This window comes from Salvelinus fontinalis, chromosome 40 (assembly GCF_029448725.1).
Source record: "Salvelinus fontinalis isolate EN_2023a chromosome 40, ASM2944872v1, whole genome shotgun sequence".
Lineage (NCBI taxonomy): Eukaryota > Metazoa > Chordata > Actinopteri > Salmoniformes > Salmonidae > Salvelinus > Salvelinus fontinalis.
The window spans coordinates 4,893,049-4,919,458 of record NC_074704.1 but is presented as its reverse complement, the minus strand read 5'-3'; the positions used below and the strand labels follow the sequence as shown (position 1 = coordinate 4,919,458).

The 26,410-nt window shown below is 43.0% G+C and overlaps 2 protein-coding genes across 2 annotated transcripts; one reads left to right on the top strand and one right to left on the bottom strand.

Annotated features, from left to right (window-relative positions):
• Positions 1-4,899: 4,899 nt before the first annotated feature.
• Positions 4,900-16,554, bottom strand: LOC129839889 (zinc finger protein 883-like). Its single transcript, XM_055907594.1, has 3 exons — positions 15,582-16,554; positions 15,068-15,106; positions 4,900-7,375 (listed from the first exon to the last, which is right to left on the bottom strand). The coding sequence occupies exons 1-3, from the start codon at positions 16,003-16,005 to the stop codon at positions 5,988-5,990; spliced, it is 1,851 nt and encodes a 616-aa protein (XP_055763569.1). The 5' UTR covers positions 16,006-16,554; the 3' UTR covers positions 4,900-5,987.
• Positions 16,555-20,549: 3,995 nt separating this feature from the next.
• On the top strand, positions 20,550-26,409 carry LOC129839919 (zinc finger protein 501-like). The gene is made up of 2 exons (XM_055907643.1): positions 20,550-21,597; positions 25,147-26,409. Exons 1-2 carry the CDS (start codon positions 21,216-21,218, stop codon positions 25,914-25,916), a joined length of 1,152 nt encoding a protein of 383 aa, XP_055763618.1. The 5' UTR covers positions 20,550-21,215; the 3' UTR covers positions 25,917-26,409.
• The last annotated feature ends 1 nt before the right edge of the window (position 26,410 follows it).

Sequence of the window (26,410 nt, the reverse complement as noted above, 5' to 3'; positions counted from 1 at the left end):
CTCTGGTGACCATATCGGTCATATCCTCTGGTGCCCATACAGGTCATATACACCGGTGCCCATATAGGCCATATCCTCTGGTGTCCATATCGGTCATATCCTCTGGTGCCCATATAGGTCATATCCTCTGGTGTCCATATAGGTCATATCCTCTGGTGCCCATATAGGTCATATCCTCTGGTGTCCATATAGGTCATATCCTCTGGTGTCCATATAGGTCATATCCTCTGGTGCCCTTATAGGTCATATCCTCTGGTGCCCTTATAGGTCATATCCTCTGGTGCCCTTATAGGTCATATCCTCTGGTGTCCATATAGGTCATATAGGTCATATCCTCTGGTGCCCATATAGGTCATATAGGTCATATCCACTGGTGCCCATATAGGTCATATCCTCTGGTGCCCATATAGGTCATATCCTCTGGTGCCCATATAGGCCATATCCTCTGGTTCCCATATAGGCCATATCCTCTGGTTCCCATATAGGTCATATCCACTGGTGCCCATATAGGTCATATCCTCTGGTGCCCATATAGGTCATATAGGCCATATCCTCTGGTGCCCATATAGGTCATATAGGTCATATCCACTGGTGCCCATATAGGTCATATCCTCTGGTGCCCATATAGGTCATATCCTCTGGTGCCCATATAGGTCATATCCTCTGGTGCCCATATAGGTCATATCCTCTGGTGCCCATATAGGCCATATCCTCTGGTGTCCATATAGGTCATATCCACTGGTGTCCATATAGGTCATATCCTCTGGTGTCCATATAGGTCATATCCTCTGGTGCCCTTATAGGTCATATCCTCTGGTGCCCTTATAGGTCATATCCTCTGGTGTCCATATAGGTCATTTAGGTCATATCCTCTGGTGCCCACATAGGTCATATCCTCTGGTGCCCATATAGGTCATATAGGTCATATCCTCTGGTGCCCATATAGGTCATATACACTGGTGCCCATTGTTACGAATCCCTTTGGCCCGACAGTCTAGGGGGGATGGTAATGGGACCCGTAACACAACTCATGCAAATTATAGTAGTGAAAACGTAACAGTGAGAACAAATAACACAGACAACTTAATTACCGTCTAACACTAAATGTTTATTTATAAACACACGGTAAATGGGGGGGGGGGGGGGGGGGGGGCAGGAAAAGGGGCTGAGCGGGACCCAAGGAATGATAGAATAATAATTCAAAAACACCCCTAAGCTAGACTAGCCTACTCCACAAACAGCTAACTAACTAACCACAAACACCCCTAAGCTAGACTAGCCTACTTCACAAACAGCTAACTAACTAACCACAAACACCCCTAAGCTAGACTAGCCTACTTCACAAACAGCTAACTAACTAACCACAAACACCCCTAAGATAGACTAGCCTACTTCAACAACAGCTAACTAACTAACCACAAACACCCCTAAGCTAGACTAGCCTACTTCAACAACAGCTAACTAACTAACCACAAATACCCCTAAGCTAGACTAGCCTACTTCACAAACAGCTAACTAACTAACCAAAAATACAGGGGGTGGTCCGCCCAGTTCTAACTAGTGTTCTTAACAATGTTTAACTACGGGTAGTGTAGCCCAAGGGCGACTTGTCTGTTTACCCCCTTTTCCCACCATCAAACAAACACTCAAACACCATAACCAAAACAATACTCACAGGTGGGGACAAAGTGACATGTAGCTGCAAAACACACAAGCGATCTACAGACAGAAGGCATGTTACAAAGAGATTGAGCTGGGGAGACAACAACTGACAGGGGTTTTAAACCAAGGGAAAGGGACTGTGATTGGGTAAGAGAAAAGGAGCAGGTGTCTTCTGATTAGCGACTGATTGATGACTGATTGGGGAATGATTATTGTCACCTGTGAGTAGGGGAGAAGGAGAGAAAAGAAATACACACAGGATACACACAGAACACTTGTATCCGTAACACTCCCACCCTTAAAAGAGCAACCCTAGGGGGATTGCGAACACAGTATTTACAAAACATACAAACATCATAATTCTCACACACGAGACAAAGCATCTGCCAACACATTCTCAGAACCTTTTTTATGCTTTATCTCCAAATTATAATTCTGTACAATAAGGGCCCAACGCATTAGGCGCTGGTTCTGGTTGTACATGCGGTGGAGAAACACTAAGGGGTTGTGGTCCGTATATACAATCACTGGCAGTGCACTGGAACCAATGTACACCTCAAAGTGCTGCAGAGCCAACAACAAAGCAAGAGCTTCCTGTTCTATTGTGGCATAGTTTGTTTGACATTTATTAAACTTCCGAGAAAAATAACACACTGGATGATCCACTCCACTCTTGTCCTGCTGCAGTAGAACAGCACCAGCACCTCTGGCACTAGCATCTACCTCAAGTTGAAACGGTTTTTCAAAATCCGGAGCAGCAAGTACAGGGGTATTACACAAGAGGGCTTTCGCAGATTCAAAAGCTATTTTACAATCCGGAGACCACACAAATGATTTAGCCGGACTGAGCAAATCGGTCAATGGAGCAACTACCGCAGAGAAATTTTGACAGAAACTACGGTAGTAGCCAACCATCCCTAAAAAGCGGCGTAGCTGTCGTCTGGTGGTAGGTGCGGGAAATGCAGTTATAGCTAAGACCTTGGCATCAACAGGGCGCACCTGTCCATGGCCGACCTCTTTGCCAAAATAAGTAACAGTAGCTTTTCCAAACTCGCACTTTGCCAAGTTCAGGGTTAGCGAAGCAGCTGCCAACTGTTCACATACTACCCTGAGAGAGTCAACATGATCTGACCACTCAGACGAATAAATCACCAGATCATCAAGATAAGCACTACAGTTGGGTACTCCAGCTAATACGGAGTTAACCAGTCGTTGGAAAGTAGCTGGTGCATTTCGCATCCCAAAAGCCATGACTGAGTACTGTAGGAAGTTGTCTGGGGTTACAAAGGCCGAAATCTCCGAAGCACGTGAAGTTAACGGAACCTGCCAGTAACCTTTTAAGAGGTCCAACTTAGTAACATACTTAGCAGCTCCAATAGTGTCGATACAGTCGTCCAGTCTGGGTAACGGGAACGAATCTGGCATTGTGACAGAATTAACCTTTCGATAATCCGTACATAACCTGGACGTACCATCAGGTTTAGGAACCAGAATGCAAGGAGAACTCCAAGGGCTTGAACTTGGTGTAGCCAGGTCATTCTCCAACAAATATGTCACTTCATTCCTCATTATCTTCCTTTTGGAAGCGTTGATACGATAGGGGTGTTGCTTGATAGGTGTAGCATTTCCAACATTAATGTCATGTTCCAACACGTTTGTGCGAGTAGGAACGTCATTAAAGAGACATGGAAAACTGTGTAGTAGCCTCACAACATTGTCGGCCTGTCCGTCCGTTAAATGAACCAGACCTGACTGGATAGACAACAGCATTTCTGAGTTGGGCAATCTAACGCACTGCTGCTGAGTATTGCGAAACTCTAATCCATCTCCCTCAACATTATCAATATGACAGTCCACTATCATAGCAGTAGAAGCAGCGGAGACAGCCGTACCTTCCTCTGTTTTTGAACTATCCACTTGGGTGATGGGTCGGGTGTGGTATGCTTTTAACATGTTAATGTGGCACACACGAGATTGGCGTTTTCTATCAGGCGTTTGAAGCACATAATCAGTTTCACTTAATTTCTTCTCAATGAATTAAGGACCAGAGAAACGAGCTGACAGTGAAGATCCTGGAACAGGCAATAACACCAGTACTTGGTCACCTGGCTGTAGTGGACGAGAAACCGCCTCTTTATCATAGTGTCTTTTCATGCTCCTTTGGGAGGAAGACAGAGCTTCCTTTGCAAGAGCACAGGCTTGGTGTAGGCGCTCCCGAAAGCGACTAACGTAGTCCAACACATTTTCATCTCCTGTACACAACTCTTGGGACAAAAACTGTTCTTTAAGAACTTTCATTGGTCCTCTCACTGTGTGACCGAACACTAGTTCAGCCGGGCTGAAACCTAGGGACTCCTGTACAGTTTCACGAGCAGCAAACAAAACTAGAGGAACTCCCTCATCCCAATCTTTCTCAGATTCCAAACAATATTTACGTAGCATAGACTTCAGTGTCTGATGCCAACGTTCAAGCGCACCCTGAGACTCTGGGTGATAGGCGCTTGACACACGGTGCGTAATTGACAATGATTTTAACACCTGCTTGAAAAGCTTGGACAGGAAATTGGTACCTTGATCACTTTGTACCACCTTAGGTAATCCGAATGTCGTGAAGAATTTAATTAAGGCTTTACTCACTACCGGGGCTGTAATCCTTCGCAGAGGAATGGCCTCGGGGTATCTTGTTGCCATACACATAATTGTCAACAGAAACTGGTTACCCGATTTTGTCTTCGGTAACGGTCCAACACAATCAACCACCACATGTTCGAATGGTTCACCTACGACAGGTATTGGACAAAGAGGAGCGGGAGGAATAACCTGATTTGGTTTTCCTGTTATCTGACATGTGTGGCATTTACGACAGTACTGAGCCACATCTTGTTTTAAACCTGGCCAAAAGAAATGGCGAAGAACCCGATCATAAGTTTTTGTGATTCCTAAATGACCAGACCACTGGTGATCATGAGCAAGGGATAACACATTTTGTCGAAAGGCTGTAGGAATCCCTATTTGGTAAACAGCATTCCAATCTCCGCCCGCGTCATCATGGGATGTCCATTTACGCATGAGGAGATTACCATCAATGAAGTAAGCCACGTTTTTCTTCTTTACCTCTTCCAATGAGACAACACTAGAAAAACATTTAGCAAGCTTGGTGTCAACCTTTTGGTTCATTGGTTTTGCAAGAGGTCTGTTGATTGGTCGGTCATTGGGTTAATTTGTTTTTGCAATATGTTCAAATCAAATCAAGCTTTATTTATACAGCACATTTCAGACATAGATGCAACACAATGCGCTTCACAAGGAAAACTAATAAACACTATGAAAATAAAAACTTTCATATTTACTACACAACAAACATAAGAGGATAAAATACTAAAGAATAACAAACTGAAAGACTAGTGCGCATTCTAAGGAAATGACATTGATTAAAATAGTAAGAATAGAATGTAATATCCAACCAGAAATATAAGCTTGTTTTACTACATTGTTCGTAAACAACATAATTGTACCAAAAAAATTCAGTTGGTGGCAAAAATATTTATTTAATAAATTTTACATGAATTGTAAATATGCTGAAATATCAAAACAGAATGTACACCCCTTCGCTTCGCAATAATTAAGTTAATGGTGAGGCATGGAATAATAAAACATGTATCTTTTGTCAGGCTGAATGTTTGAAATATGAGTAGGTGATTTGAGTCATGCTTCTTCAGTAGTGGAATAAAGACAATTAGCACTTGAATGTTGCAAAGAAATACTGGAGCGATGTCAGATTGTTAATAAAATTGATTATAGACCAATTTATTATACTGCTTTCATGTGTGTATATACACAAACATCTGCAACAATTATCATATTACATGTATTTTTTTAAACAAGCAGCTTTTTCAACTTGTAGAAAACAGCTAGCTACATTTTGAAGTGCTGCATTTTGATTAAAGGGGGTCACCAACACAGTAAGTGTAACACAGCTCTTTTTTTGTTAGTCACTTTTTGTTAAATAATACTCTTTCAATTCAGAGCCTGGATTTCCCCCTGAGGCTAATATCCATATCATGCTGCAATCAATTGAACAGGGCAAAGGATAAGGTAGAACATCATTAAAATACTCCTACTACAACGTTAAAACACTCTACATTGTGACATCATTAAAATACTCCTTCTACAATGTTAAAACATTCTACATTGTGACATCATTAAAATACTCCTACTACAATGTTAAAACATTCTACATTGTGACATCATTAAAATACTCCTACTACAATGTTAAAACATTCTACATTCTGACATTATTTCATTGATATCATGAAACAACTTCTTCATGTATGCATTTTCTGATGTTTGATCAGATATCTTTTATCAGAGTATCTCTTGTCACATTGATCACAGCTAAAAGGTTTCTCTCCTGTGTGTGTTCTCTGGTGTTTTTTCAGGCTGCCATTTGTAGGAAAACTCTTCTCACAATGAGCACAGCTAAAAGGTTTCTCTCCTGTGTGTGTTCTCTGGTGTGTTTTCAGGCTGCCATATGTAGGAAAACTCTTCTCACAATGATCACAGCTATAAGGTTTCTCTCCTGTGTGTGTTCTCTGGTGTGTTTTCAGGCTGCCAGATTGACCAAAACTCTTCCCACATTGATCACAGCTATAAGGCTTCTCTCCTGTGTGTGTTCTCTGGTGTGCTTTTAACTGTGTTGATGAAACAAAACTCTTTCCACAGTCAGAGCAGTGGTAAGGTTTTTCTCCTGTATGGATTCTCTGATGTGTTTTAAGATCTGCTAAAAAGATGAATCTTTTCCCACAGTCAGAGCAGCAATGAGGTTTCTCTCCAGTGTGTATTCTCAGGTGTGCTATCAGGTTGCTTGAGTGAGAAAAATTCTTCCCACATTGATTACAGCTATAAGGCTTCTCTCCTGTGTGTGTTCTCTGGTGTGATGTTAAATTTCCCGGGACAACAAAACTCTTTCCACAGTCAGAGCAGTGGTAAGGTTTTTCTCCTGTGTGTATTCTCTGGTGTGCGGTCAGATGGCAAGATGTTGTAAAATTCTTCCCACACTGATTACAGCTATAGGGTCTGTAAGATTTCTCTCCAGTTTGTATTCTCTGGTGTATTTTTTGTGAATCTGATCTTAAATAACTTCTCCCACAGTCAGAGCAGCGGTGAGATTTCTTCCCTGTGGGTTTCCGCTGGTGTTTCTTCAGGTGTTTTGATGTTGAAAGACAGCTCTTCCCACATTGATCACAGCTATAAGGTTTCTCTGCAGTGTGTATTCTCTGGTGTGCTTTCAGATTACTTGACTGAGTAAAACTCTTCCCACATTGATCACAGCTATAGGGTTTCTCTGCGGTGTGTATTCTCTGGTGTGCTTTCAGATTACTTGTACGAGTAAAACTCTTCCCACATTGATCACAGCTATAAGGTTTCTCTCCTGTATGGATTCTCAAATGTTTTTTAAGGTCTGCTGAAGAGGTGAATCTCTTCCCACAGTCAGAGCAGCGGTGAGAATTTCCTCCTGTGTGAATTCTCAGGTGAAGTTGTAGTGAATCTGATCTTGAGTAACTCTTCCCACAGTCAGAGCAGCGGTGAGGTTTCTTCCCTGTGAGTCTGTGTTTTTTGAGACGTTCTGATGTGGAGAGACTCTTCTCTGCCTCAGCAGCTTCATGATGTAGTTGAGGCTCCCCAGAGGATCCACGATAGTCCCGTCTCTCTCCTGTGTGAACAACAAAAGTCAGACAGATGGTTAAAGGCTCACAACAGCAGAAACACACTGTTTATTTTAGCTAAAAGGTGATGCCCATGATGTTGTACAACAATTTACATCTGTAATGAATGTTTAAATGCTTTTACAAACTTAATTGACAATTGTCTTAACATGACAGTCAGTGATCAACAACAGTCATATTTAGTCTTGTTTTTTTCACAATAGTAGTATAGTGCATGATTCTAGGTTAGAAATAAGTTATTAAAGTTCCTGAAACCCTAAGCATTGTGCCAGATGAATTTCGGTTTGCAATATACGGCACTTTCTGTGTTTGCAAACATTGCCATAAGAGGGCGACGCGCATGTAATTTGGTTGCAGAAACTCCTCCATGCTAATGCAGAAACCACTAGTTATACCAATACCATATACCTACTGTAGGACCCATAACAACAACATAGACTTACTGTAGGACCCATAACTTCACCTAACAACAACATAGACCTACTGTAGGACCCATAACTTCACCGAACAATAACACAGACCTACTGTAGGACCCATAACTTCACCTAACAACAACATAAACCTACTGTAGGACCCATAACTTCACCTAACAATAACATAGACCTACTGTAGGACCCATAACTTCACCTAACAACAACATAGACCTACTGTAGGACCCATAACTTCACCTAACAACAACATATACCTACTGTAGGACCCATAACTTCACCTAACAATAACATAGACCTACTGTAGGACCCATAACTTCACCTAACAACAACATAGACCTACTGTAGGACCCATAACTTCACCTAACAATAACACAGACCTACTGTAGGACCCATAACAATAACATAGACCTACTGTAGGACCCATAACAACAACATAGACCTACTGTAGGACACATAACTTCACCTAACAATAACATAGACCTACTGTAGGACCCATAACTTCACCTAACAACAACATAGACCTACTGTAGGACCCATAACTTCACCTAACAACAACATAGACCTACTGTAGGACCCATAACTTCACCTAACAACATAGACCTACTGTAGGACCCATAACTTCACCTAACAATAACATAGACCTACTGTAGGACCAATAACTTCACCTAACAACAACATAGACCTACTGTAGGACCCATAACTTCACCTATCAACAACATAGACCTACTGTAGGAGCCATAACTTCACCTGATAACAACATAGACCTACTGTAGGACCCATAACTTCACCTAACAACAACATAGACCTACTGTAGGACCCATAACTTCACCTAACAACAACATAGACCTACTGTAGGACCCATAACTTCACCTAATAACAACATAGACCTACTGTAGGACCCATAACTTCACCTAACCATAACATAGACCTACTGTAGAACCCATAACTTCACCTAACAATAACATAGACCTACTGTAGAACCCATAACTTCACCTAACAACAACATAGACCTACTGTAGGACTCATAACAATAACATAATCCTACTGTAGGACCCATAACAACAACATAGACCTACTGTAGGACCCATAACAATAACATAGACCTACTGTAGGACCCATAACAACAACATAGACCTACTGTAGGACCCATAACAATAACATAGACCTACTGTAGGACCCATAACAATAACATAGACCTATCATCATCACCCATGAAGTTGTACAACAATTGCGTCTGTTAAATTATTTGACAATTACGACAGTCAAGTTAGCAACAATCATATTTTGTATTGTTTTCACATTAGTAGTAACATCTAAGCTTGTAGACTTGAAATAAGTTATTCGTGTTGTTGAAACTGTAAGCAGTGTGCCAGACGACTTTTGGTCTCCAATATAGGCCCCTTTCTGTGTTTAATACAATTGCAGCAGGAGGGCGATGCAAATGCAATTTGGTTGCAGCGGTCATCCTTGCACAAAGGCGGAGGTAGCGGTCCTGCTGCTGGGTTGTTGCCCTCCTACGGCCTCCTCCACGTCTCCTGATGTACTGGCCTGTCTCCTGGTAGCGCCTCCATGCTCTGGACACTACGCTGACAGACACAGCAAACCTTCTTGCCACAGCTCGCATTGATGTGCCATCCTGGATGAGCTGCACTACCTGAGCCACTTGTGTGGGTTGTAGACTCCGTCTCATGCTACCACTAGAGAGAGAGCACCGCCAGCATTCAAAAGTGACCAAAACATCAGCCAGGAGGCATAGGAACGAGAAGTGGTCTGTGGTCACCACCTGCAGAATCACTCCTTTATTGGGGGTGTCTTGCTAATTGCCTATAATTTCCACCTTTTGTCTATTCCATTTGCACAACAGCATGTGAAATGTATTGTCAATCAAGGTTGCTTCCTAAGTGGACAGTTTGATTTCACAGAAGTGTGATTGACTTAGAGTTACATTGTGTTGTTTAAGTGTACCCTTTATTTTTTTTGAGCAGTGTATATATATATATACGGTAGTGTGTGATATATACAAGATGGCGTAGCAGTGTAGACGTGTTTGTTAAGTCCTCTCGTGTACGTCTATCGTGTAATCTATCTCTTTTCGATTTTTAATTCGATTATACCTTCCGGTAACCTACCTCACCCAATGTGATACGGAATCGCTATTATTTTTTAACTTTGGAACACATTCAAGAACCCCCAGTAGCTAACCAGCTAATCAGCTACAAGCTATTTAGCCATTTTTAGCTGCTGCTAGCAGCTTTTATCTTCTGCACAGACACCAGCCCTGTTATTAGCCTGGATATTACTCACCAATTTACCAGCATCGGACTGTCTCTCGACAACAACGCCGGATTCCTGCCGTAATCCCTGGGCCACTACTTCTGATCCTCACAGCTAGCTTGCAGCTAGCGCAGCTAGCGCCACTGCCACGAAGCTAGCACCAGTTAGCAAACACAATTCTACAATCACAACCTCTCTTTCGCCATCGCCATCCGGCTTGGATTCTCTGTCGACACGACCACGTCTGGTCTGCAGACGAATACCCCATCCGCTGTGCCCTCAACCGGCCTCCGTCTGAGCAGACCCCCTCCGTCTGAGCAGACCACCCCCCCGGGCTACTAACTTTAAACGCCGCGTGCTAGCTTAGTGGCGGCTTCCCTGCTCCATCTACGGCTGCCCCCTGGACACTATGATCACTTGGCTACATAGCTGATGCCTGCCGGACTGTCCATTAATTCACGGTACTCCATTCTGTTTATTTGTGTTTTATCTGTCGGCTCTGTGTTTTAACTCAGGCTCTGTGTATAGTTAATCCGACCCTCTCTGCCTAGTCGTCGCCATTTTTACCTGCTGTTGCTGTGTTAGCTGACTAGCTGCTGTTATCTCACCTGTTGTTTTAGCTAGCTTTCCCAATCAAGACCTGCAATCACTTTATGCCTTACTGTATGTCTCTCTCAGATATCAATATGCCTTGTATACTGTTGTTCAGGCTAGTTATCATTGTTTTGGTTTGCAATGGACCCCGTAGTTCCACTCTCCGTACCTCTGATACCTCCTTTGTCCCACCTCCCACACATGCGGTGACCTCACCCATTGAGACCAGCATGTCCAGAGATACAACCTCTCTTATCATCACCCAGTGCCTGGGCTTGCCTCCGCTGTACCCGTGCCCCACCATACCCCTGTCTGCACATTATGCCCAGAATCTATTCTACCACGCCCATGAATCTGCTCCTTTTATTCCTTGTCCCCAACGCTCTAGGCGACCAGTTTTGATAGCCTTTAGCCGCACCCTCATCCTACTACTCCTCTGTTCCTCGGGTGATGTGGAGGTAAACCCAGGCCCTGCATGTCCCCAGGCACCCTCATTTGTTGACTTCTGTGATCGAAAAAGCCTTGGCCTCATGCATGTCAACATCAGAAGCCTCCTCCCTAAGTTTGTCTTACGCACCGCTTTAGCACACTCTGCCAACCCTGATGTCCTTGCCGTGTCTGAATCCTGGCTTAGGAAGGCCACCAAAAATTCTGAGATTTCCATACCCAACTATAACACTTTCCGTCAAGATAGCACTGCCAAAGGGGGAGGAGTTGCAATCTACTGCAGAGATAGCCTGCACAGTTCTGTCATACTTTCCAGGTTTATGACCAAACAGTTCGAACTTCTAATTTAAAAAATGATTCTCTCCAGAAATAAGTCCCTCACTGTTGCCGCCTGCTACCGACCCCCCTCAGCTCCCAGCTGTGCCCTGGACACCATCTGTGAATTGATCACTCCCCATCTAGCTTCAGAGTTTGTTCTGTTAGGTGACCTAAACTGGGATATGCTTAACACCCCGGCAGTCCTACAATCTAAGCTAGATGCCCTCAATCTCACACAAATCATCAAGGAACCCACCAGGTACAACCCTAAATCTGTAAACATGGGCACCCTAATAGACATTATCCTGACCAACTTGCCCTCCAAATACACCTCTGCTGTCTTCAATCAAGATCTCAGCGATCACTGCCTCATTGCCTGTATCCGCTACGGGTCCGCAGTCAAACGACCACCCCTCATCACTGTCAAACGCTCCATAAAACCCTTCTGCGAGCAGGCCTTTCTAATCGACCTGGCCCGGGTACCCTGGAAGGATATTGACCTCATCCCATCAGTTGAGGATGCCTGGTCATTCTTTAAAAGTTACTTCCTCACCATATTAGACAAGCATGCTCCGTTCAAAAAATGCAGAACTAAGAACAGATATAGCCCTTGGTTCACTCCAGACCTGACTGCCCTCGACCAGCACAAAAACATCCTGTGGCGAACTGCAATAGCATCGAAGAGCCCCCGCGATTAGCAACTGTTCAGGGAAGTCAGGAACCAATACACACAGTCAGTCAGGAAAGCAAAGGCCAGCTTTTTCAAGCAGAAATTTGCATCCTGTAGCTCTAACTCCAAAAAGTTCTGGGATACTGTAAAGTCCATGGAAAACAAGAGCACCTCCTCCCAGCTGCCCACTGCACTGAGGCTAGATAACACGGTCACCACCGATAAATCCGTGATAATCGAAAACTTCAACAAGCATTTCTCAATGGCTGGCCATGCCTTCCTCCTGGCGACTCCAACCTTGGCCAACAGCCCCGCCCCCCCCCCCGCTGCTACTCGCCCAAGCCCCCCCAGCTTCTCCTTTACCCAAATCCAGATAGCAGATGTTCTGAAAGAGCTGGAAAACCTGGACCCATACAAATCAGCTGGGCTTGACAATCTGGACCCCCTATTTCTGAAACTGTCCGCCGCCATTGTCGCACCCCCTATTACCAGCCTGTTCAACCTCTCTATATATATCAATGATGTTGCTCTTGCTGCGGGCGATTCCCTGATCCACCTCTACGCAGACGACACCATTCTGTATACTTCTGGCCCTTCCTTGGACACTGTGCTATCTAACCTCCAAACGAGCTTCAATGCCATACAACACTCCTTTCGTGGCCTCCAACTGCTTTAAACGCTAGTAAAACCAAATGCGTGCTTTTCAACCGTTCGCTGCCTGCACCCGCACGCCCGACTAGCATCACCACCCTGGACGGTTCCGACCTAGAATATGTGGACATCTATAAGTACCTAGGTGTCTGGCTAGACTGCAAACTCTCCTTCCAGACTCATATCAAACATCTCCAATCCAAAATCAAATCTAGAGTCGGCTTTCTATTTCGCAACAAAGCCTCCTTCACTCACGCCGCCAAACTTACCCTAGTAAAACTGACTATCCTACCGATCCTCGACTTCGGCGATGTCATCTACAAAATAGCTTCCAATACTCTACTCAGCAAACTGGATGCAGTTTATCACAATGCCATCCGTTTTGTTACTAAAGCACCTTATACGACCCACCACTGCGACCTGTATGCCCTAGTCGGCTGGCCCTCGCTACATGTTCGTCGTCAGACCCACTGGCTCCAGGTCATCTACAAGGCTATGCTAGGTAAAGTGCCGCCTTATCTCAGTTCACTGGTCACGATGGCTACACCCACCCGTAGCACGCGCTCCAGCAGGTGTATCTCACTGATCATCCCTAAAGCCTAAACCTCATTTGGACGCCTTTCCTTCCAGTTCTCTGCTGCCTGCGACTGGAACGAATTGCAAAAATCTCTGAAGTTGGACACTTTTATCTCCCTCAACAACTTTAAACATTTGCTATCCGAGCAGCTAACCGATCGCTGCAGCTGTACATAGTCCATCGGTATATAGCCCACCCAATTTACCCACCTCACCCCCAATACTGCTTTTATTTATTTACTTTTCTGCTCTTTTGCACACCAGTATCTCTACCTGCACATGATCATCTGATGATTTATCACTCGTGTTAATCTGCTAAATTGTAATTATTCGATTTATTGCCTACCTCCTCATGCCTTTTGCACACATTGTATATAGATTCTCTTTTTTTCTACCATGTTATTGACTTGTTTATTGTTTACTCCATGTGTAACTCTGTGTTGTTGTCTGTTCACACTGCTATGCTTTATCTTGGCCGGGTCGCAGTTGCAAATGAGAACTTGTTCTCAACTAGCCTACCTGGTTAAATAAAGGTGAAAAAAAAATATATATATGTATATATATGTACACTGCTCAAAAAAATAAAGGGAACACTTAAACACAATGTAACTCCAAGTCAATCACACTTCTGTGAAATCAAACTGTCCACTTAGGAAGCAACACTGATTGACAATAAATTTCACATGCTGTTGTGCAAATGGAATAGACAAAAGGTGGAAATTATAGGCAATTAGCAAGACACCCCCAAAAAAGGAGTGATTCTGCAGGTGGTGACCACAGACCACTTCTCAGTTCCTAGGCTTCCTGGCTGATGTTTTGGTCACTTTTGAATGTTGGCGGTGCTCTCACTCTAGTGGTAGCATGAGACAGAGTCTACAACCCACACAAGTGGCTCAGGTAGTGCAGTTCATCCAGGATGGCACATCCATGCGAGCTGTGGCAAAAAGGTTTGCTGTGTCTGTCAGCGTAGTGTCCAGAGCATGGAGGCGCTACCAGGAGACAGGCCAGTACATCAGGAGACGTGGAGGAGGCTGTAGGAGGGCAACAACCCAGCAGCAGGACCGCTACCTCCGCCTTTGTGCAAGGAGGTGCACTGCCAGCGCCCTGCAAAATGACCTCCAGCAGGCCACAAATGTGGAATATTCTTGGAATATATAGAAGGAACCACTGCGTAAGGTAAACTACCGTCCTGTTTACTTTAACCAGAGAATGAACTCTGTCGCACACAGCTCTAGCATGATGGCTGTTTGTCCTACAAACGGCGTTCACATACTGCTGGAAAGCCCAGCTTATTGGCTATCTAGCTAGTTATATTTCAAAAGGATAGGTGGTCATTGGACCAGGACACTGTCAATCAAGTGAACACCGCTCCTCTCATTGGTGCTTAATGATGGCTGACCTTCATGGTATAATTGACGTGTTGCGTAGCCAATACATAATGTATAATGATGAAACAAGTTTGGTTGTCTTCTAGAGTGTCTGCGGATTGCACAGAAACCAAACTTGACCAGGTTAAACTACGTTTTGCCGATTAGATTTCATATATTGTTTTGTTGCAAGTTGAAAGAGTCTGGAATTCATGCAAAACACTGTATACAAAAACGGATCGTGTTAGGATATAAAAACGGATTTTATCAAACAATTCGATCTACATTTTATCTCAGATCCTCAGGATGACAAATCAGAGCAAGATTACAGAATAGAAGTACATTATTTACCTTCAGAGCAGCAACTGTCCAGATTTCGGGACACTGATCCTGTAGAAGTAAAAAAAAAAAAGCCACAATCAACCAACCAATCAATCTGCAGTTCAAACCATAAAGATGTCATTCCGCTACTGTTTTGGTAATAAGATGATGGATGGAGAAATGTAACTACTCTCAAATTCCATCCACGATATCAACATTCTAGTTTAAACCATGTTTTGAGGCTATACAGTGTTGGTTTACATATACCACAAACCCTTGACATGCCTTATTGCTATTATAAACTGGTTACCAACGTCATTAGAACAGCAAAAATATAATGTTTTGTCATACCCGTGGTATACGGTCTGATATACCATGGCTGTCAGCCAATCAGCATTCAGGGCTGGAACCACACAGTTTAAAATCTTCAAGAATCAATGGCTAATAATAAATAATTTAAAAGCAACTTCAGATTTCCCTTTAACACCAAACATCAGTTCAACAACTGCAGAGTATATGCTTCTGTTTTTAAGACAGTACTTACTAGTGTTAATCAGGGCCCGGTTTCCCAAAAGCATCTCACAGCTAACTTCATCATTAGAACCATTGGATGCCTTAAGATAACTTTGGGAAACGGGGCCCAGATATCCAGTTTCCCCCTCTTCTTCCTCCTCCTCCTCCTTTTTCGACGTAACAGTCATCTCCCCTTCCTCCTCTTTCACTCCAAAAACTGTATCCTCCTCTTTCTCTTCCTCCTCTTTTACTGTAACATCCTCCACCTCTTTCACTCTGAACGCGTCTTCCTCTTCTTTCACTGTAACGTCTTTCTCTTCTTCTTTCACGGTAACAGCCTCACCCTCTACTTGTATTGTAACAGCCTCCTCTTCCTCTTCCTCTTTCACGAGAACCTCTTTCTCCGTCCAGCAGACCTCTTCTTTATCAGGAGGAGAGTAGCTTAGTGAACTCATGGTCGGAGATGTTAGCTAGCTAGGCTAATGCTAACTTAATCAGCCCTCTAGCTGACTAATAACAGCGTAAATATGAAATTAAATCGGATAACTAACTAGACGACAGACGTGGGTTTAAAACACAGTGGCTAATATACACTAAAGCGTCTAAAGAGCTTTATTGGTTCGTCTATTGTGTCTATATTTTGTATTTTGGCTAGCAAGCTACAGAGGTGTCTGGCTGACTATTGTTGCTGATGAAAGAAGCGTTCCGTCCACTAGTTTATACGTCACACTAGCAGCATTACCTTAAAGCCCCACATTGCTTTTTGCTGACTGGAGTGGGTAAACGCAGTTGAGTAAAATGCATATTTTATTTTCTGACAACACGTTGAAGGTTAGGAATATTGAGTTTTTACAAACAGTTATGTTTATCCGTTATTACATATTTATTAACTTATTTCCGGATATCTCCCAAACTACCTACAATGCAATATGTTCGAACTTCATATGGATCTACTCTGTACTACGAGTTCCTGTGAAACTCTCAGGCTTTCATCGGCAGCTTTTCCTGTTACGGACCTTAATTTTATTATTATTATTATTATTATTATTATTATTTTTTTTTTATAAGCATAATTTTATATATGTATATTATATATATTATATATGAAATAATAGGGACATGTTGTATGAAAATACTACTTTGTTTTTAGAATATTGGTTCCTAAATAATATCCTATTGGTGAGACAACTGGTGAATGCAGAGGGTCTTTTACTCAGTTATAAGGAAGTCTGATTACTTCACAAGGTCCCTGTAACACCTAAACAGGTTACAATCGTTTTAGATGCCATTCCCTCAGGTGTTGCTTTATAATTCAAGAACGTGTCAAGACCCTCAGGACATACCTACGATTACCCCTGTTGACTCATCAGTAGGAAATATTTGTTTCTCTTTTGGTCCATTCAACAACAATAGAACGATGCATGCCTTGTTTCAACAGGATGTTTTGTCTCTTCCTCATGTCATGTTGGTCCATTCAACAACAATAGATCTATAGGAACATTGTTTCAACAGGATGTTGTGTCTATACCTCATGTCATGTTGGTCCATTCAACAACAATAGATCTATACCTCATGTCATGTTGGTCCATTCAACAACAATAGATCTATAGGAACCTTGTTTCAACAGGATGTTGTATCTATACCTCATGTCATGCATTATTGGAATGGTTTCATTGATAACATCTGTTGGAAAACGTGTGGATGTTGCCACACACATACCTACTTATTAACAAAATTCAGGAAGTTTCTTTTAAATTATTCATAAATATTATCCTGTCAACCACTACATGAAGTTTTAAAAAACATACATTGAAATTGTACCTTTTGTAATGACCAGCCAGAAACAGTGTTGCATCTTCTTTTGCCTTGTATTCATGTCAGGAATCTGTGGAAAGACATCAGTAGATTTATAATTGAACACATTTATGAAGATGTTACACTATTATGGAGAGATGTATTGCTTGGATTCTTTACCTACGATAGAAATAAGTTGAAACAATTTAATGTAATTCATTTCATTATTCTTTTGACCAAATTTCATATTCACAAATGTAAATTTACAAACAAAACACCACATTTTATTACCTTGCAAAAAGAAATTGAAGTGTATTTTAAGACAATTAAATACTCTGCCTGTTTGAACGATAACTGTGTTTCTATACCTTAAGGTCCTTGTGTAATATGATATTGTACAGGGAGTACAAGTACAGAGTCAATGTGAGGAGGCTATATACAGGGGGTACAAGTACAGAGTCAATGTGAGGAGGCTATATACAGGGGGTACTGGTACAGAGTCAATGTGAGGAGGCTATATACAGGGGGTACTGGTACCTAGTCAATGTGAGGAGGCTATATACAGGAGGTACTGGTACAGAGTCAATGTGAGGAGGCTATATACAGGGGGTACAAGTACAGAGTCAATGTGAGGAGGCTATATACAGGGGGTACTGGTACAGAGGCAATGTGAGGAGGCTATATACAGGGGGTACCGGTACAGAGTCAATGTGAGGAGGCTATATACAGGGGGTACAAGTACAGAGTCAATGTGAGGAGGCTATATACAGGGGGTACCGGTTCAGTGTCAATGTGAGGAGGCTATATACAGGGGGTACCGGTTCAGTGTCAATGTGAGGAGGCTATATACAGGGGGTACTGGTACAGAGGCAATGTGAGGAGGCTATATACAGGGGGTACCGGTACAGAGTCAATGTGAGGAGGCTATATACAGGGGGTACAAGTACAGAGTCAATGTGAGGAGGCTATATACAGGGGGTACCGGTTCAGTGTCAATGTGAGGAGGCTATATACAGGGGGTACCGGTTCAGTGTCAATGTGAGGAGGCTATATACAGGGGGTACAAGTACAGAGTCAATGTGAGGAGGCTATATACAGGGGGTACCGGTACAGAGTCAATGTGAGGAGGCTATATACAGGGGGTACAAGTACAGAGTCAATGTGAGTAGGCTATATACAGGGGGTACTGGTACAGAGTCAATGTGAGGAGGCTATATACAGGGGGTACAAGTACAGAGGCAATGTGAGGAGGCTATATACAGGGGGTACTGGTACAGAGGCAATGTGAGGAGGCTATATACAGGGGGTACCGGTACAGAGTCAATGTGAGGAGGCTATATACAGGGGGTACAAGTACAGAGTCAATGTGAGGAGGCTATATACAGGGGGTACCGGTTCAGTGTCAATGTGAGGAGGCTATATACAGGGGGTACCGGTTCAGTGTCAATGTGAGGAGGCTATATACAGGGGGTACAAGTACAGAGTCAATGTGAGGAGGCTATATACAGGGGGTACCGGTACAGAGTCAATGTGAGGAGGCTATATACAGGGGGTACAAGTACAGAGTCAATGTGAGTAGGCTATATACAGGGGGTACCGGTTCAGTGTCAATGTGAGGAGGCTATATACAGGGGGTACCGGTTCAGTGTCAATGTGAGGAGGCTATATACAGGGGGTACTGGTACAGAGTCAATGTGAGGAGGCTATATACAGGGGGTACAAGTACAGAGTCAATGTGAGGAGGCTATATACAGGGGGTACCGGTACAGAGTCAACGTGCAGGGGTACAGGTTAGTCCAGGTAATTTGTGCATGTAGGTAGGGGTACAGGTTAGTCCAGGTAATTTGTGCATGTAGGTAGGGGTACAGGTTAGTCCAGGTAATTTGTGCATGTAGGTAGGGGTACAGGTTAGTCCAGGTAATTTGTGCATATAGGTAGGGGTAAAGTGACTATGCATAGATAATTAACAGCGAGTAGCGGCCGTGTAAAAACAAAGTACCTGAGCTTAATTTCGATTCTCATAACAAAGGGTTTGTATACTTACGTAAATAAGGTGTTTTTATTTTATTTTATTTTTGACCCATTTGCAAACATTTCTAAAAAGCTTTATTTTGTCATTATGGGGTATTGTGTGAAGATAGATGAGGAACAATTTAATTGAATATATTTTGGAATAAGGCTGTAAAGTAACAAAATGTTGAAATGATTGGTCCTGTTTGTGTGGGTCAAAACAGAAACACCCTGATGATTGGTTGACAATATAGCCTCCCCAATGCAGCCAACGGCTGTAAGTTACAGCTGGTTAGGAGTCGAGTCGACTTTATGATCTTTGATCAAATGGTTGTTGTAAAGTTTATGTAGTCGACATGTAGGACACTTTTTATCCCCAAAATGCATCACACTTTGAAAGGCGGTGACTTGACAACAGTGATCCACTTGTACAAGCCCATTGCTATAACATGTGCAAATACCTGTCCAGGCATTGTAAGCTCTGTCAGGTGTCAGCAACGTCTGAGCAGAGGAACACAGCCAAAGACTGCAGGTGGGGGCATTTAAAGAGATAGCCCCACCCCTTTCAGGTGAATGAGGTTACCTGAGGTGTGGCAACCAATAATGCTGTGTTCGTAACCAAGTGGGAGGTCGGGATTTTCCAGTTGTAAAGTCGTAAAATACCAGTTGGATTGGCCGATCATGTGGAGTTTTCCCAGTCGTATGTGGTAAATTCCCACTTGGTTATGAATGCAGCGTACCGATAACTAACCCCAGATGTATCATTGGCGTTGTTTCCAATGGGAGCAAAGTTGTATCGGGCCTCACATTCATCACACATGACATAGTTATCATCTTGCTCTTTCAGCAAATCATTCCCAAACTTCCCTTTTGTGACCCTCCCTTCTCTTTATTTTCAACTCTCCATTTCGCAGTTTTACTTAATAAACGAATAAACAATTATCTGTTCGTTTCACTGAATGACAAAATAGTAGGATAGTATGTTTTAAATTGTCATGACGTCTAATCAATCAACACCTGCTTGCTTCTCTTTATACATGTCAATATAAAATTAGTATTTTAGTTCTGAAGTTCTGAAAATAAAATAAACGTATGACACCAGTCGGCAGATGACGATGTGCCTCTTTGAGGCGACGCTACCAGCGTGACGTGTAATCTAGAGGACAGGACGCTTCTTCAACAACAGCAGCAGTCAGTCAGCCACCTCCTCGGTAGCTTACAACTGACATTATATTGTCAAGATTGGAGTTAATCCTTAACTAGGTCTTAATTTTGTTTAACATGTTATTCATTAAAGCAGACGCAGATCTACTTACATTAGTGTTTGCATACATTTTCGTACTAGTCCCCCGCGGGTATCAAACCAACAACCCTGGCGTTGCAAGCACAATGCTTTACCTACTGAGCTACACGGAACTATTCTACCATTATATATTCATAATGTACATATTCACATGTAGCTACAGGTCTGCATAGACGAAAGTATTGGCTGTAAGAAGTCAGACAAAACATATTTGCTCATCTTTAAATTAATAAACAATGTAGTGAATATTTTTCTAAACTGCGTTACCCATTCCAGTCAGCTGACTGCGATATGCGTCTTCAGCTGGTGACGTCATATCTAGTGGACCACACGACACCGGAAGCTGTTTCAACAACACGGATACTGATTCATTCAACCACCTCCGTAGCCTGGTAGCCAACATACAACCGAAAACAAGCTCTTTGGACCATTTTTGTGTATATTGATCTCGGTGTTTTTAACACAATCTTACGTATTTACTATTTAACTTCAAGTAATTTGCTTGTTAAATGTACAAATGTGTTGATTATACTGAGTCTAGCACTAAGCTTATCGCTAATGCTAGCTAGCCCGACCATGAGGTCACTAAGCTACTCTCCTCCTTCTAAAGAAGACGTGGTCTGCTGGACGGAGGAAGAAGCTCTGGGGCTGAACATTGTCATGAAAGAAGAGGAGGGGGATATTACAGTAAAAGGAGAGGAAGAAGTTTTCAGAATGAAAAAGGAGGAAGAGGAGGCCATAACATTGAAAGAAGAAGAGAAGGAACATTTTAGAGTGAAAGAGGAAGAGGGGATAGAGGCTGTCACAGTGGAAGAAGAGGAGGTAGAAGCTTTCAGAATGAAAAAGGAGGAAGAGGAGGCTGTAACATTGATAGAAGAAGAGGAGGATGTTTTGAGAGATGAAGGAGAGGAAGAGGAGACTGAAGATCTGATTAACACCAGTGAGTACTGTCTTAATAACACAGCCAGAAACTCTGCAGTTGTTGAACTAATGTGTAGTTTTAAAGCCAAAGGGGCATTGCACTGAAATGTGCTCCTCACCAGAACCCCAAATATAAGTTGTAAACCTCCGTTGTGTGTAAACAATGCAAATGTAAACAAACACTGTATTTGACTCAAAACGTGGTTAAAACGATCATTTTGATCTCATGGTGGATCCTTGCATCCACAGCTCTGTCTATGAATTAGAGTTGTTCCATTCCTTCAAGCCCTCCGCTACTCTCCCCTATCTGTTCATTAGGACAGTGGAGACTGAATTAGAGTTGTTCCATTCCTTCAAACCCTCAGCTACTCTCCCCTATCTGTTTATTAGGACAGTGGAGATAAACAACGTTTAAGTACAAATAAGGGGTATGATATTTATGGCTCTACCTTTCTCACTCATTGTTATTCATGATCCATTCATGATTATCCCCCAAAACTATTTTATTTAACCAGGCAAGTCAGTTAAGAACTGATTCTTATTTACAATGGCGGCCTACCGGTGAACAGGGCAGAACGACAGATTTTTAAATTGTCAGCTCGGGGATTCGACCCAGCAACATTTCGGTTACTGGCCCAAAGCTCTAACCACTAGGCTACCTACCGAACCCATGATGTTAGCATCCACAAAGTGTTCAGAAACATATTCTATTCTTGTGTGACTCGTATGACACAATACATTATTTACCGTTGTTAGGTTCTAATTCTCAGAGTTAAAACCCAACGGACAAAAGCTGAACCAGTTTATTCTTCCCAGAGGGTCAATCCAGCTGCATTAGACAAAAACTTTACTGCACTTTACTGGACACTAAATAATACGGGCCATACACTTTTCTTCCTCCCTTAACGTGACGTGACCTCGACCCCCCTTCATCACTAATCCATGGCTCTCTCCCCTTATCAATGCCTGCCCTGACCTCGACCCCCCTTCATCACTAATCCATGGCTCTCTCCCCTTATCAATGCCTGACCTCGACCCCCCTTCATCACTAATCCATGGCTCTCTCCCCTTATCAATGCCTGCCCTGACCTCGACCCCCCTTCATCACTAATCCATGGCTCTCTCCTCTTATCAATGCCTGCCCTGACCTCGACCCCCCTTCATCACTAATCCATGGCTCTCTCCCCTTATCAATGCCTGCCCTCAACCCCCCTTCATCACTAATCCATGGCTCTCTCCCCTTATCAATGCCTGACCTCGACCCCCCTTCATCACTAATCCGTGGCTCTCTCCCCTTATCAATGCCTGCCCTGACCTCGACCCCCCTTCATCACTAATCCATGGCTCTCTCCCCTTATCAATGCCTGACCTCGACCCCCCTTCATCACTAATCCATGGCTCTCTCCCCTTATGAATGCCTGCCCTGACCTCAACCCCCCTTCATCACTAATCCATGGCTCTCTCCTCTTATCAATGCCTGACCTCAACCCCCCTTCAACACTAATCCATGGCTCTCTCCCCTTATCAATGACTGCCCTGACCTCGACCCCCCTTCATCACTAATCCATGGCTCTCTCCCCTTATCAATGCCTGACCTCGACCCCCCTTCATCACTAATCCATGGCTCTCTCCCCTTATCAATGCCTGACCTCGACCCCCCTTCATCACTAATCCATGGCTCTCTCCCCTTATCAATGCCTGACCTGACCTCGACCCCCTCTTCATCACTAATCCATGGCTCTCTCCCCTTATCAATGCCTGCCCTGACCTCAGCCCCCCTTCATCACTAATCCATGGCTCTCTCCCCTTATCAATGCCTGCCCTGACCTCGACCCCCCTTCATCACTAATCCATGGCTCTCTCCCCTTATCAATGCCTGACCTCGACCCCCCTTCATCACTAATCCATGGCTCTCTCCCCTTATCAATGCCTGACCTGACCTCGACCCCCCTTCATCACTAATCCATGGCTCTCTCCCCTTATCAATGCCTGACCTCAACCCCCCTTCATCACTAATCCATGGCTCTCTCCCCTTATCAATGCCTGACCTCGACCCCCCTTCATCACTAATCCATGGCTCTCTCCCCTTATCAATGACTGCCCTGACCTCAACCCCCCTTCATCACTAATCCATGGCTCTCTCCCCTTATCAATGCCTGACCTCGACCCCCCTTCATCACTAATCCATGGCTCTCTCCCCTTATCAATGCCTGACCTCAACCCCCCTTCATCACTAATCCATGGCTCTCTCCTCTTATCAATGCCTGCCCTGACCTCGACCCCCCTTCATCACTAATCCATGTCTCTCTCCCCTTATCAATGCCTGACCTCGACCCCCCTTCATCACTAATCCATGGCTCTCTCCCCTTATCAATACCTGCCACATGTGATCTCTTTCAATAGGATCCCTGATATAATGTAAACGTCATACATTACCCTCTCTCCCTCATGTTCATGAATAAGTATATTTCATATTCTCAGAACCCAACACCGTTCATTTCTGTTGGGTTCAACATCATCTGAAACACAACCAAAACAAACTGAAAATGTATCCAACACGTTTGTAGAGTCACAAGCTTGATGTAGTTATTACGTTCTTGGAATATGGGACCAAATACTTTAATACACATATAAGTGAATTTGTCCAAATCCTCCATTCAAATGGGGGGACTAGATACATGAAGTGATTTTATTTCTAAATGGTAGAACAGATACCCTGAAAATACCCTCAAATAAAAGGTGACCTTCTGTTCCTTTGTCTCATATGAAACATTTGATCTCAAATCTAAAATGCTGGAGTACAGAGCCACAATAAACTGTTATCTTCCCTGTCCAGATAAATACGTACTGCCCCCTATCCCTAAGAAGTTTTAACCTGTCAGGAGAAGTAGCGGAGCAGGCCCTATTGTTGGGAGACGGCAAGGGGGGTAAACCATTCAATAAAATGACATGCTAAAAGTAGGCAACGTCAGTCCTGTAGGTGAAATTAAGATTGTAACAATGACAGTCCATGATACTTGTTCTCCCCACTGTATATATATCATTATTTAGACTTATTGAGGGAAAATCAAGGACTGAAGGGGGGCATGAATAAACAAAATGGCAGAGTAATATTTTAAATTCATGATGTGACTGGGGGACTAAACCTGATAGTATAACAATAGTAGTAATAATAATAATGATGTATTTTATACAACACTTTTCATCACAAAGACAATCTCAGACTGTAAAAACTAACAAAACACATGTAGAGATCTGGCAGGTCTAGGTGATGGTATTCCACAGCTTCAGATGATAAGGTGTTGTTTCAGCCAGGCAGTTCAGAAAGGCTGGGCAGTAGTTTAAAAGGAGGGAGCGGCGATGTCACGGAGGGAGCGGCGATGTCACAGAGGGAGCGGCGATGTCACAGAGGGAGCGGCGATGTCACAGAGGGAGCAGCGTCAGTCAGTTACTCAGACCGGAGCTCTTCACCAGGCTCCTCCTCTAACATGGAGCCAGTTTTATCATGTAGACGTTGATTCAGTTCTCTATTAAGTATTTAACTAAATAATCTGTTTGTCTTTGGCAGGAGAGAGACCAGACTCTCATTCTGACAGCGGAAAGAGTCCTTCAGGGGGACCAGAACCAGTGACACCCAAACCAGTGAGACAACACCACTGCTCCCAATGTGAAAAGAGATTTTCCCTATCATGGGACCTAAAACGGCATGAGAGGACACACACAGGAGAAAGGCCTTTCCAATGTTCCCAGTGTAGAAAGAGTTTTACTTTGTTAGGAAACCTGAGGGAGCATAAGAGAATACACTCTGGAGAGAAACCGTACAACTGTTCCCAGTGTGGGATGAGTTTCGCCAGGTTAAGGAGCCTAAAGCAGCATGAGACGATACACACAGGGGAAAAGCCTTTCCAATGTTCTCAGTGTGGAAAGTGTCTTACACGCTTAAGGAGCCTGAAGGAGCATGAGAGGATACACACAGGGGAAAAGCCTTTCCAATGTTCCCAGTGTGGAAAGCGTCTTACACGCTTAAGGAGCCTGAAGGAGCATGAGAGGATACACACAGGGGAAAAGCCTTTCCAATGTTATCTGTGTGGAAAGTGGTTTACCCAGTTAGGGAGCCTAAAAGAGCATGAGACAACACACACACAAGAAAAGCCCTACCAATGCTCCCTGTGTGGAAAGAGTTTTATCAATTTAAGACATCTGAATAAGCATGCAATAATACATACACAGGAGGAGAAGACATACCACTGCTCTCAGTGTGGAAAGACATTTTCCCAGTCAGACGACCTGAAATCACATGAGAGAATAGAGAGGCTGTGTTCTGACTTATGTTTTTGACCTGAGAATTTAGGTTTTTGTTCATGCCAAATGAAATCCTATTGTTTATATAAAATCATTAACAAAATAGACCTTTGTTTTAGTTTTCATCTGTAGACCTGATCATGTCTAAAATCAGATTAAATACAATTTGTATTCTGATTTGATTATGAACTGTAATGGATACAACTATAAACCATCTGTTGTTCATTACATTTTGGGGATATTATTATATAGATTAATGGAGTTTTGGATTTCTTGATTTTAACGTTTATCCTCTTGAATTTGATTTGATCTGACTTTTCACTAAATTAATTTGAATACATGATTTAGATATTGCACCATGTAAATTATTAAATGGATTAATAGAATGTGCATTTCTTGATTTTTGAACTTTGAAACCTCTTGAATTTAGTTGTTTTGTTTCATTGAGTTAATTTGTGTATTAGTCGTCCAGATAAAGGACTATGAAAATGTGATGGTGTTTTTATAATAAAGTGGTTGACATGAAAAAC

Coding starts and splice junctions, on each gene's coding strand:
- LOC129839889 (XM_055907594.1), bottom strand. CDS start 16,005: ATGAGTTCACTAAGCTACTCTCCTCCTGATAAAGAAGAGGTCTGCTGG. Junction 15,107..15,581: donor CCGGGCCCTGATTAACACTA/GTAAGTACTGTC, acceptor TTACTTCTACAG/GATCAGTGTCCCGAAATCTG. Junction 7,376..15,067: donor GGACAGTTGCTGCTCTGAAG/GTAAATAATGTA, acceptor TTGTTCACACAG/GAGAGAGACGGGACTATCGT.
- LOC129839919 (XM_055907643.1), top strand. CDS start 21,216: ATGCTAGCTAGCCCGACCATGAGGTCACTAAGCTACTCTCCTCCTTCT. Junction 21,598..25,146: donor TGAAGATCTGATTAACACCA/GTGAGTACTGTC, acceptor TGTCTTTGGCAG/GAGAGAGACCAGACTCTCAT.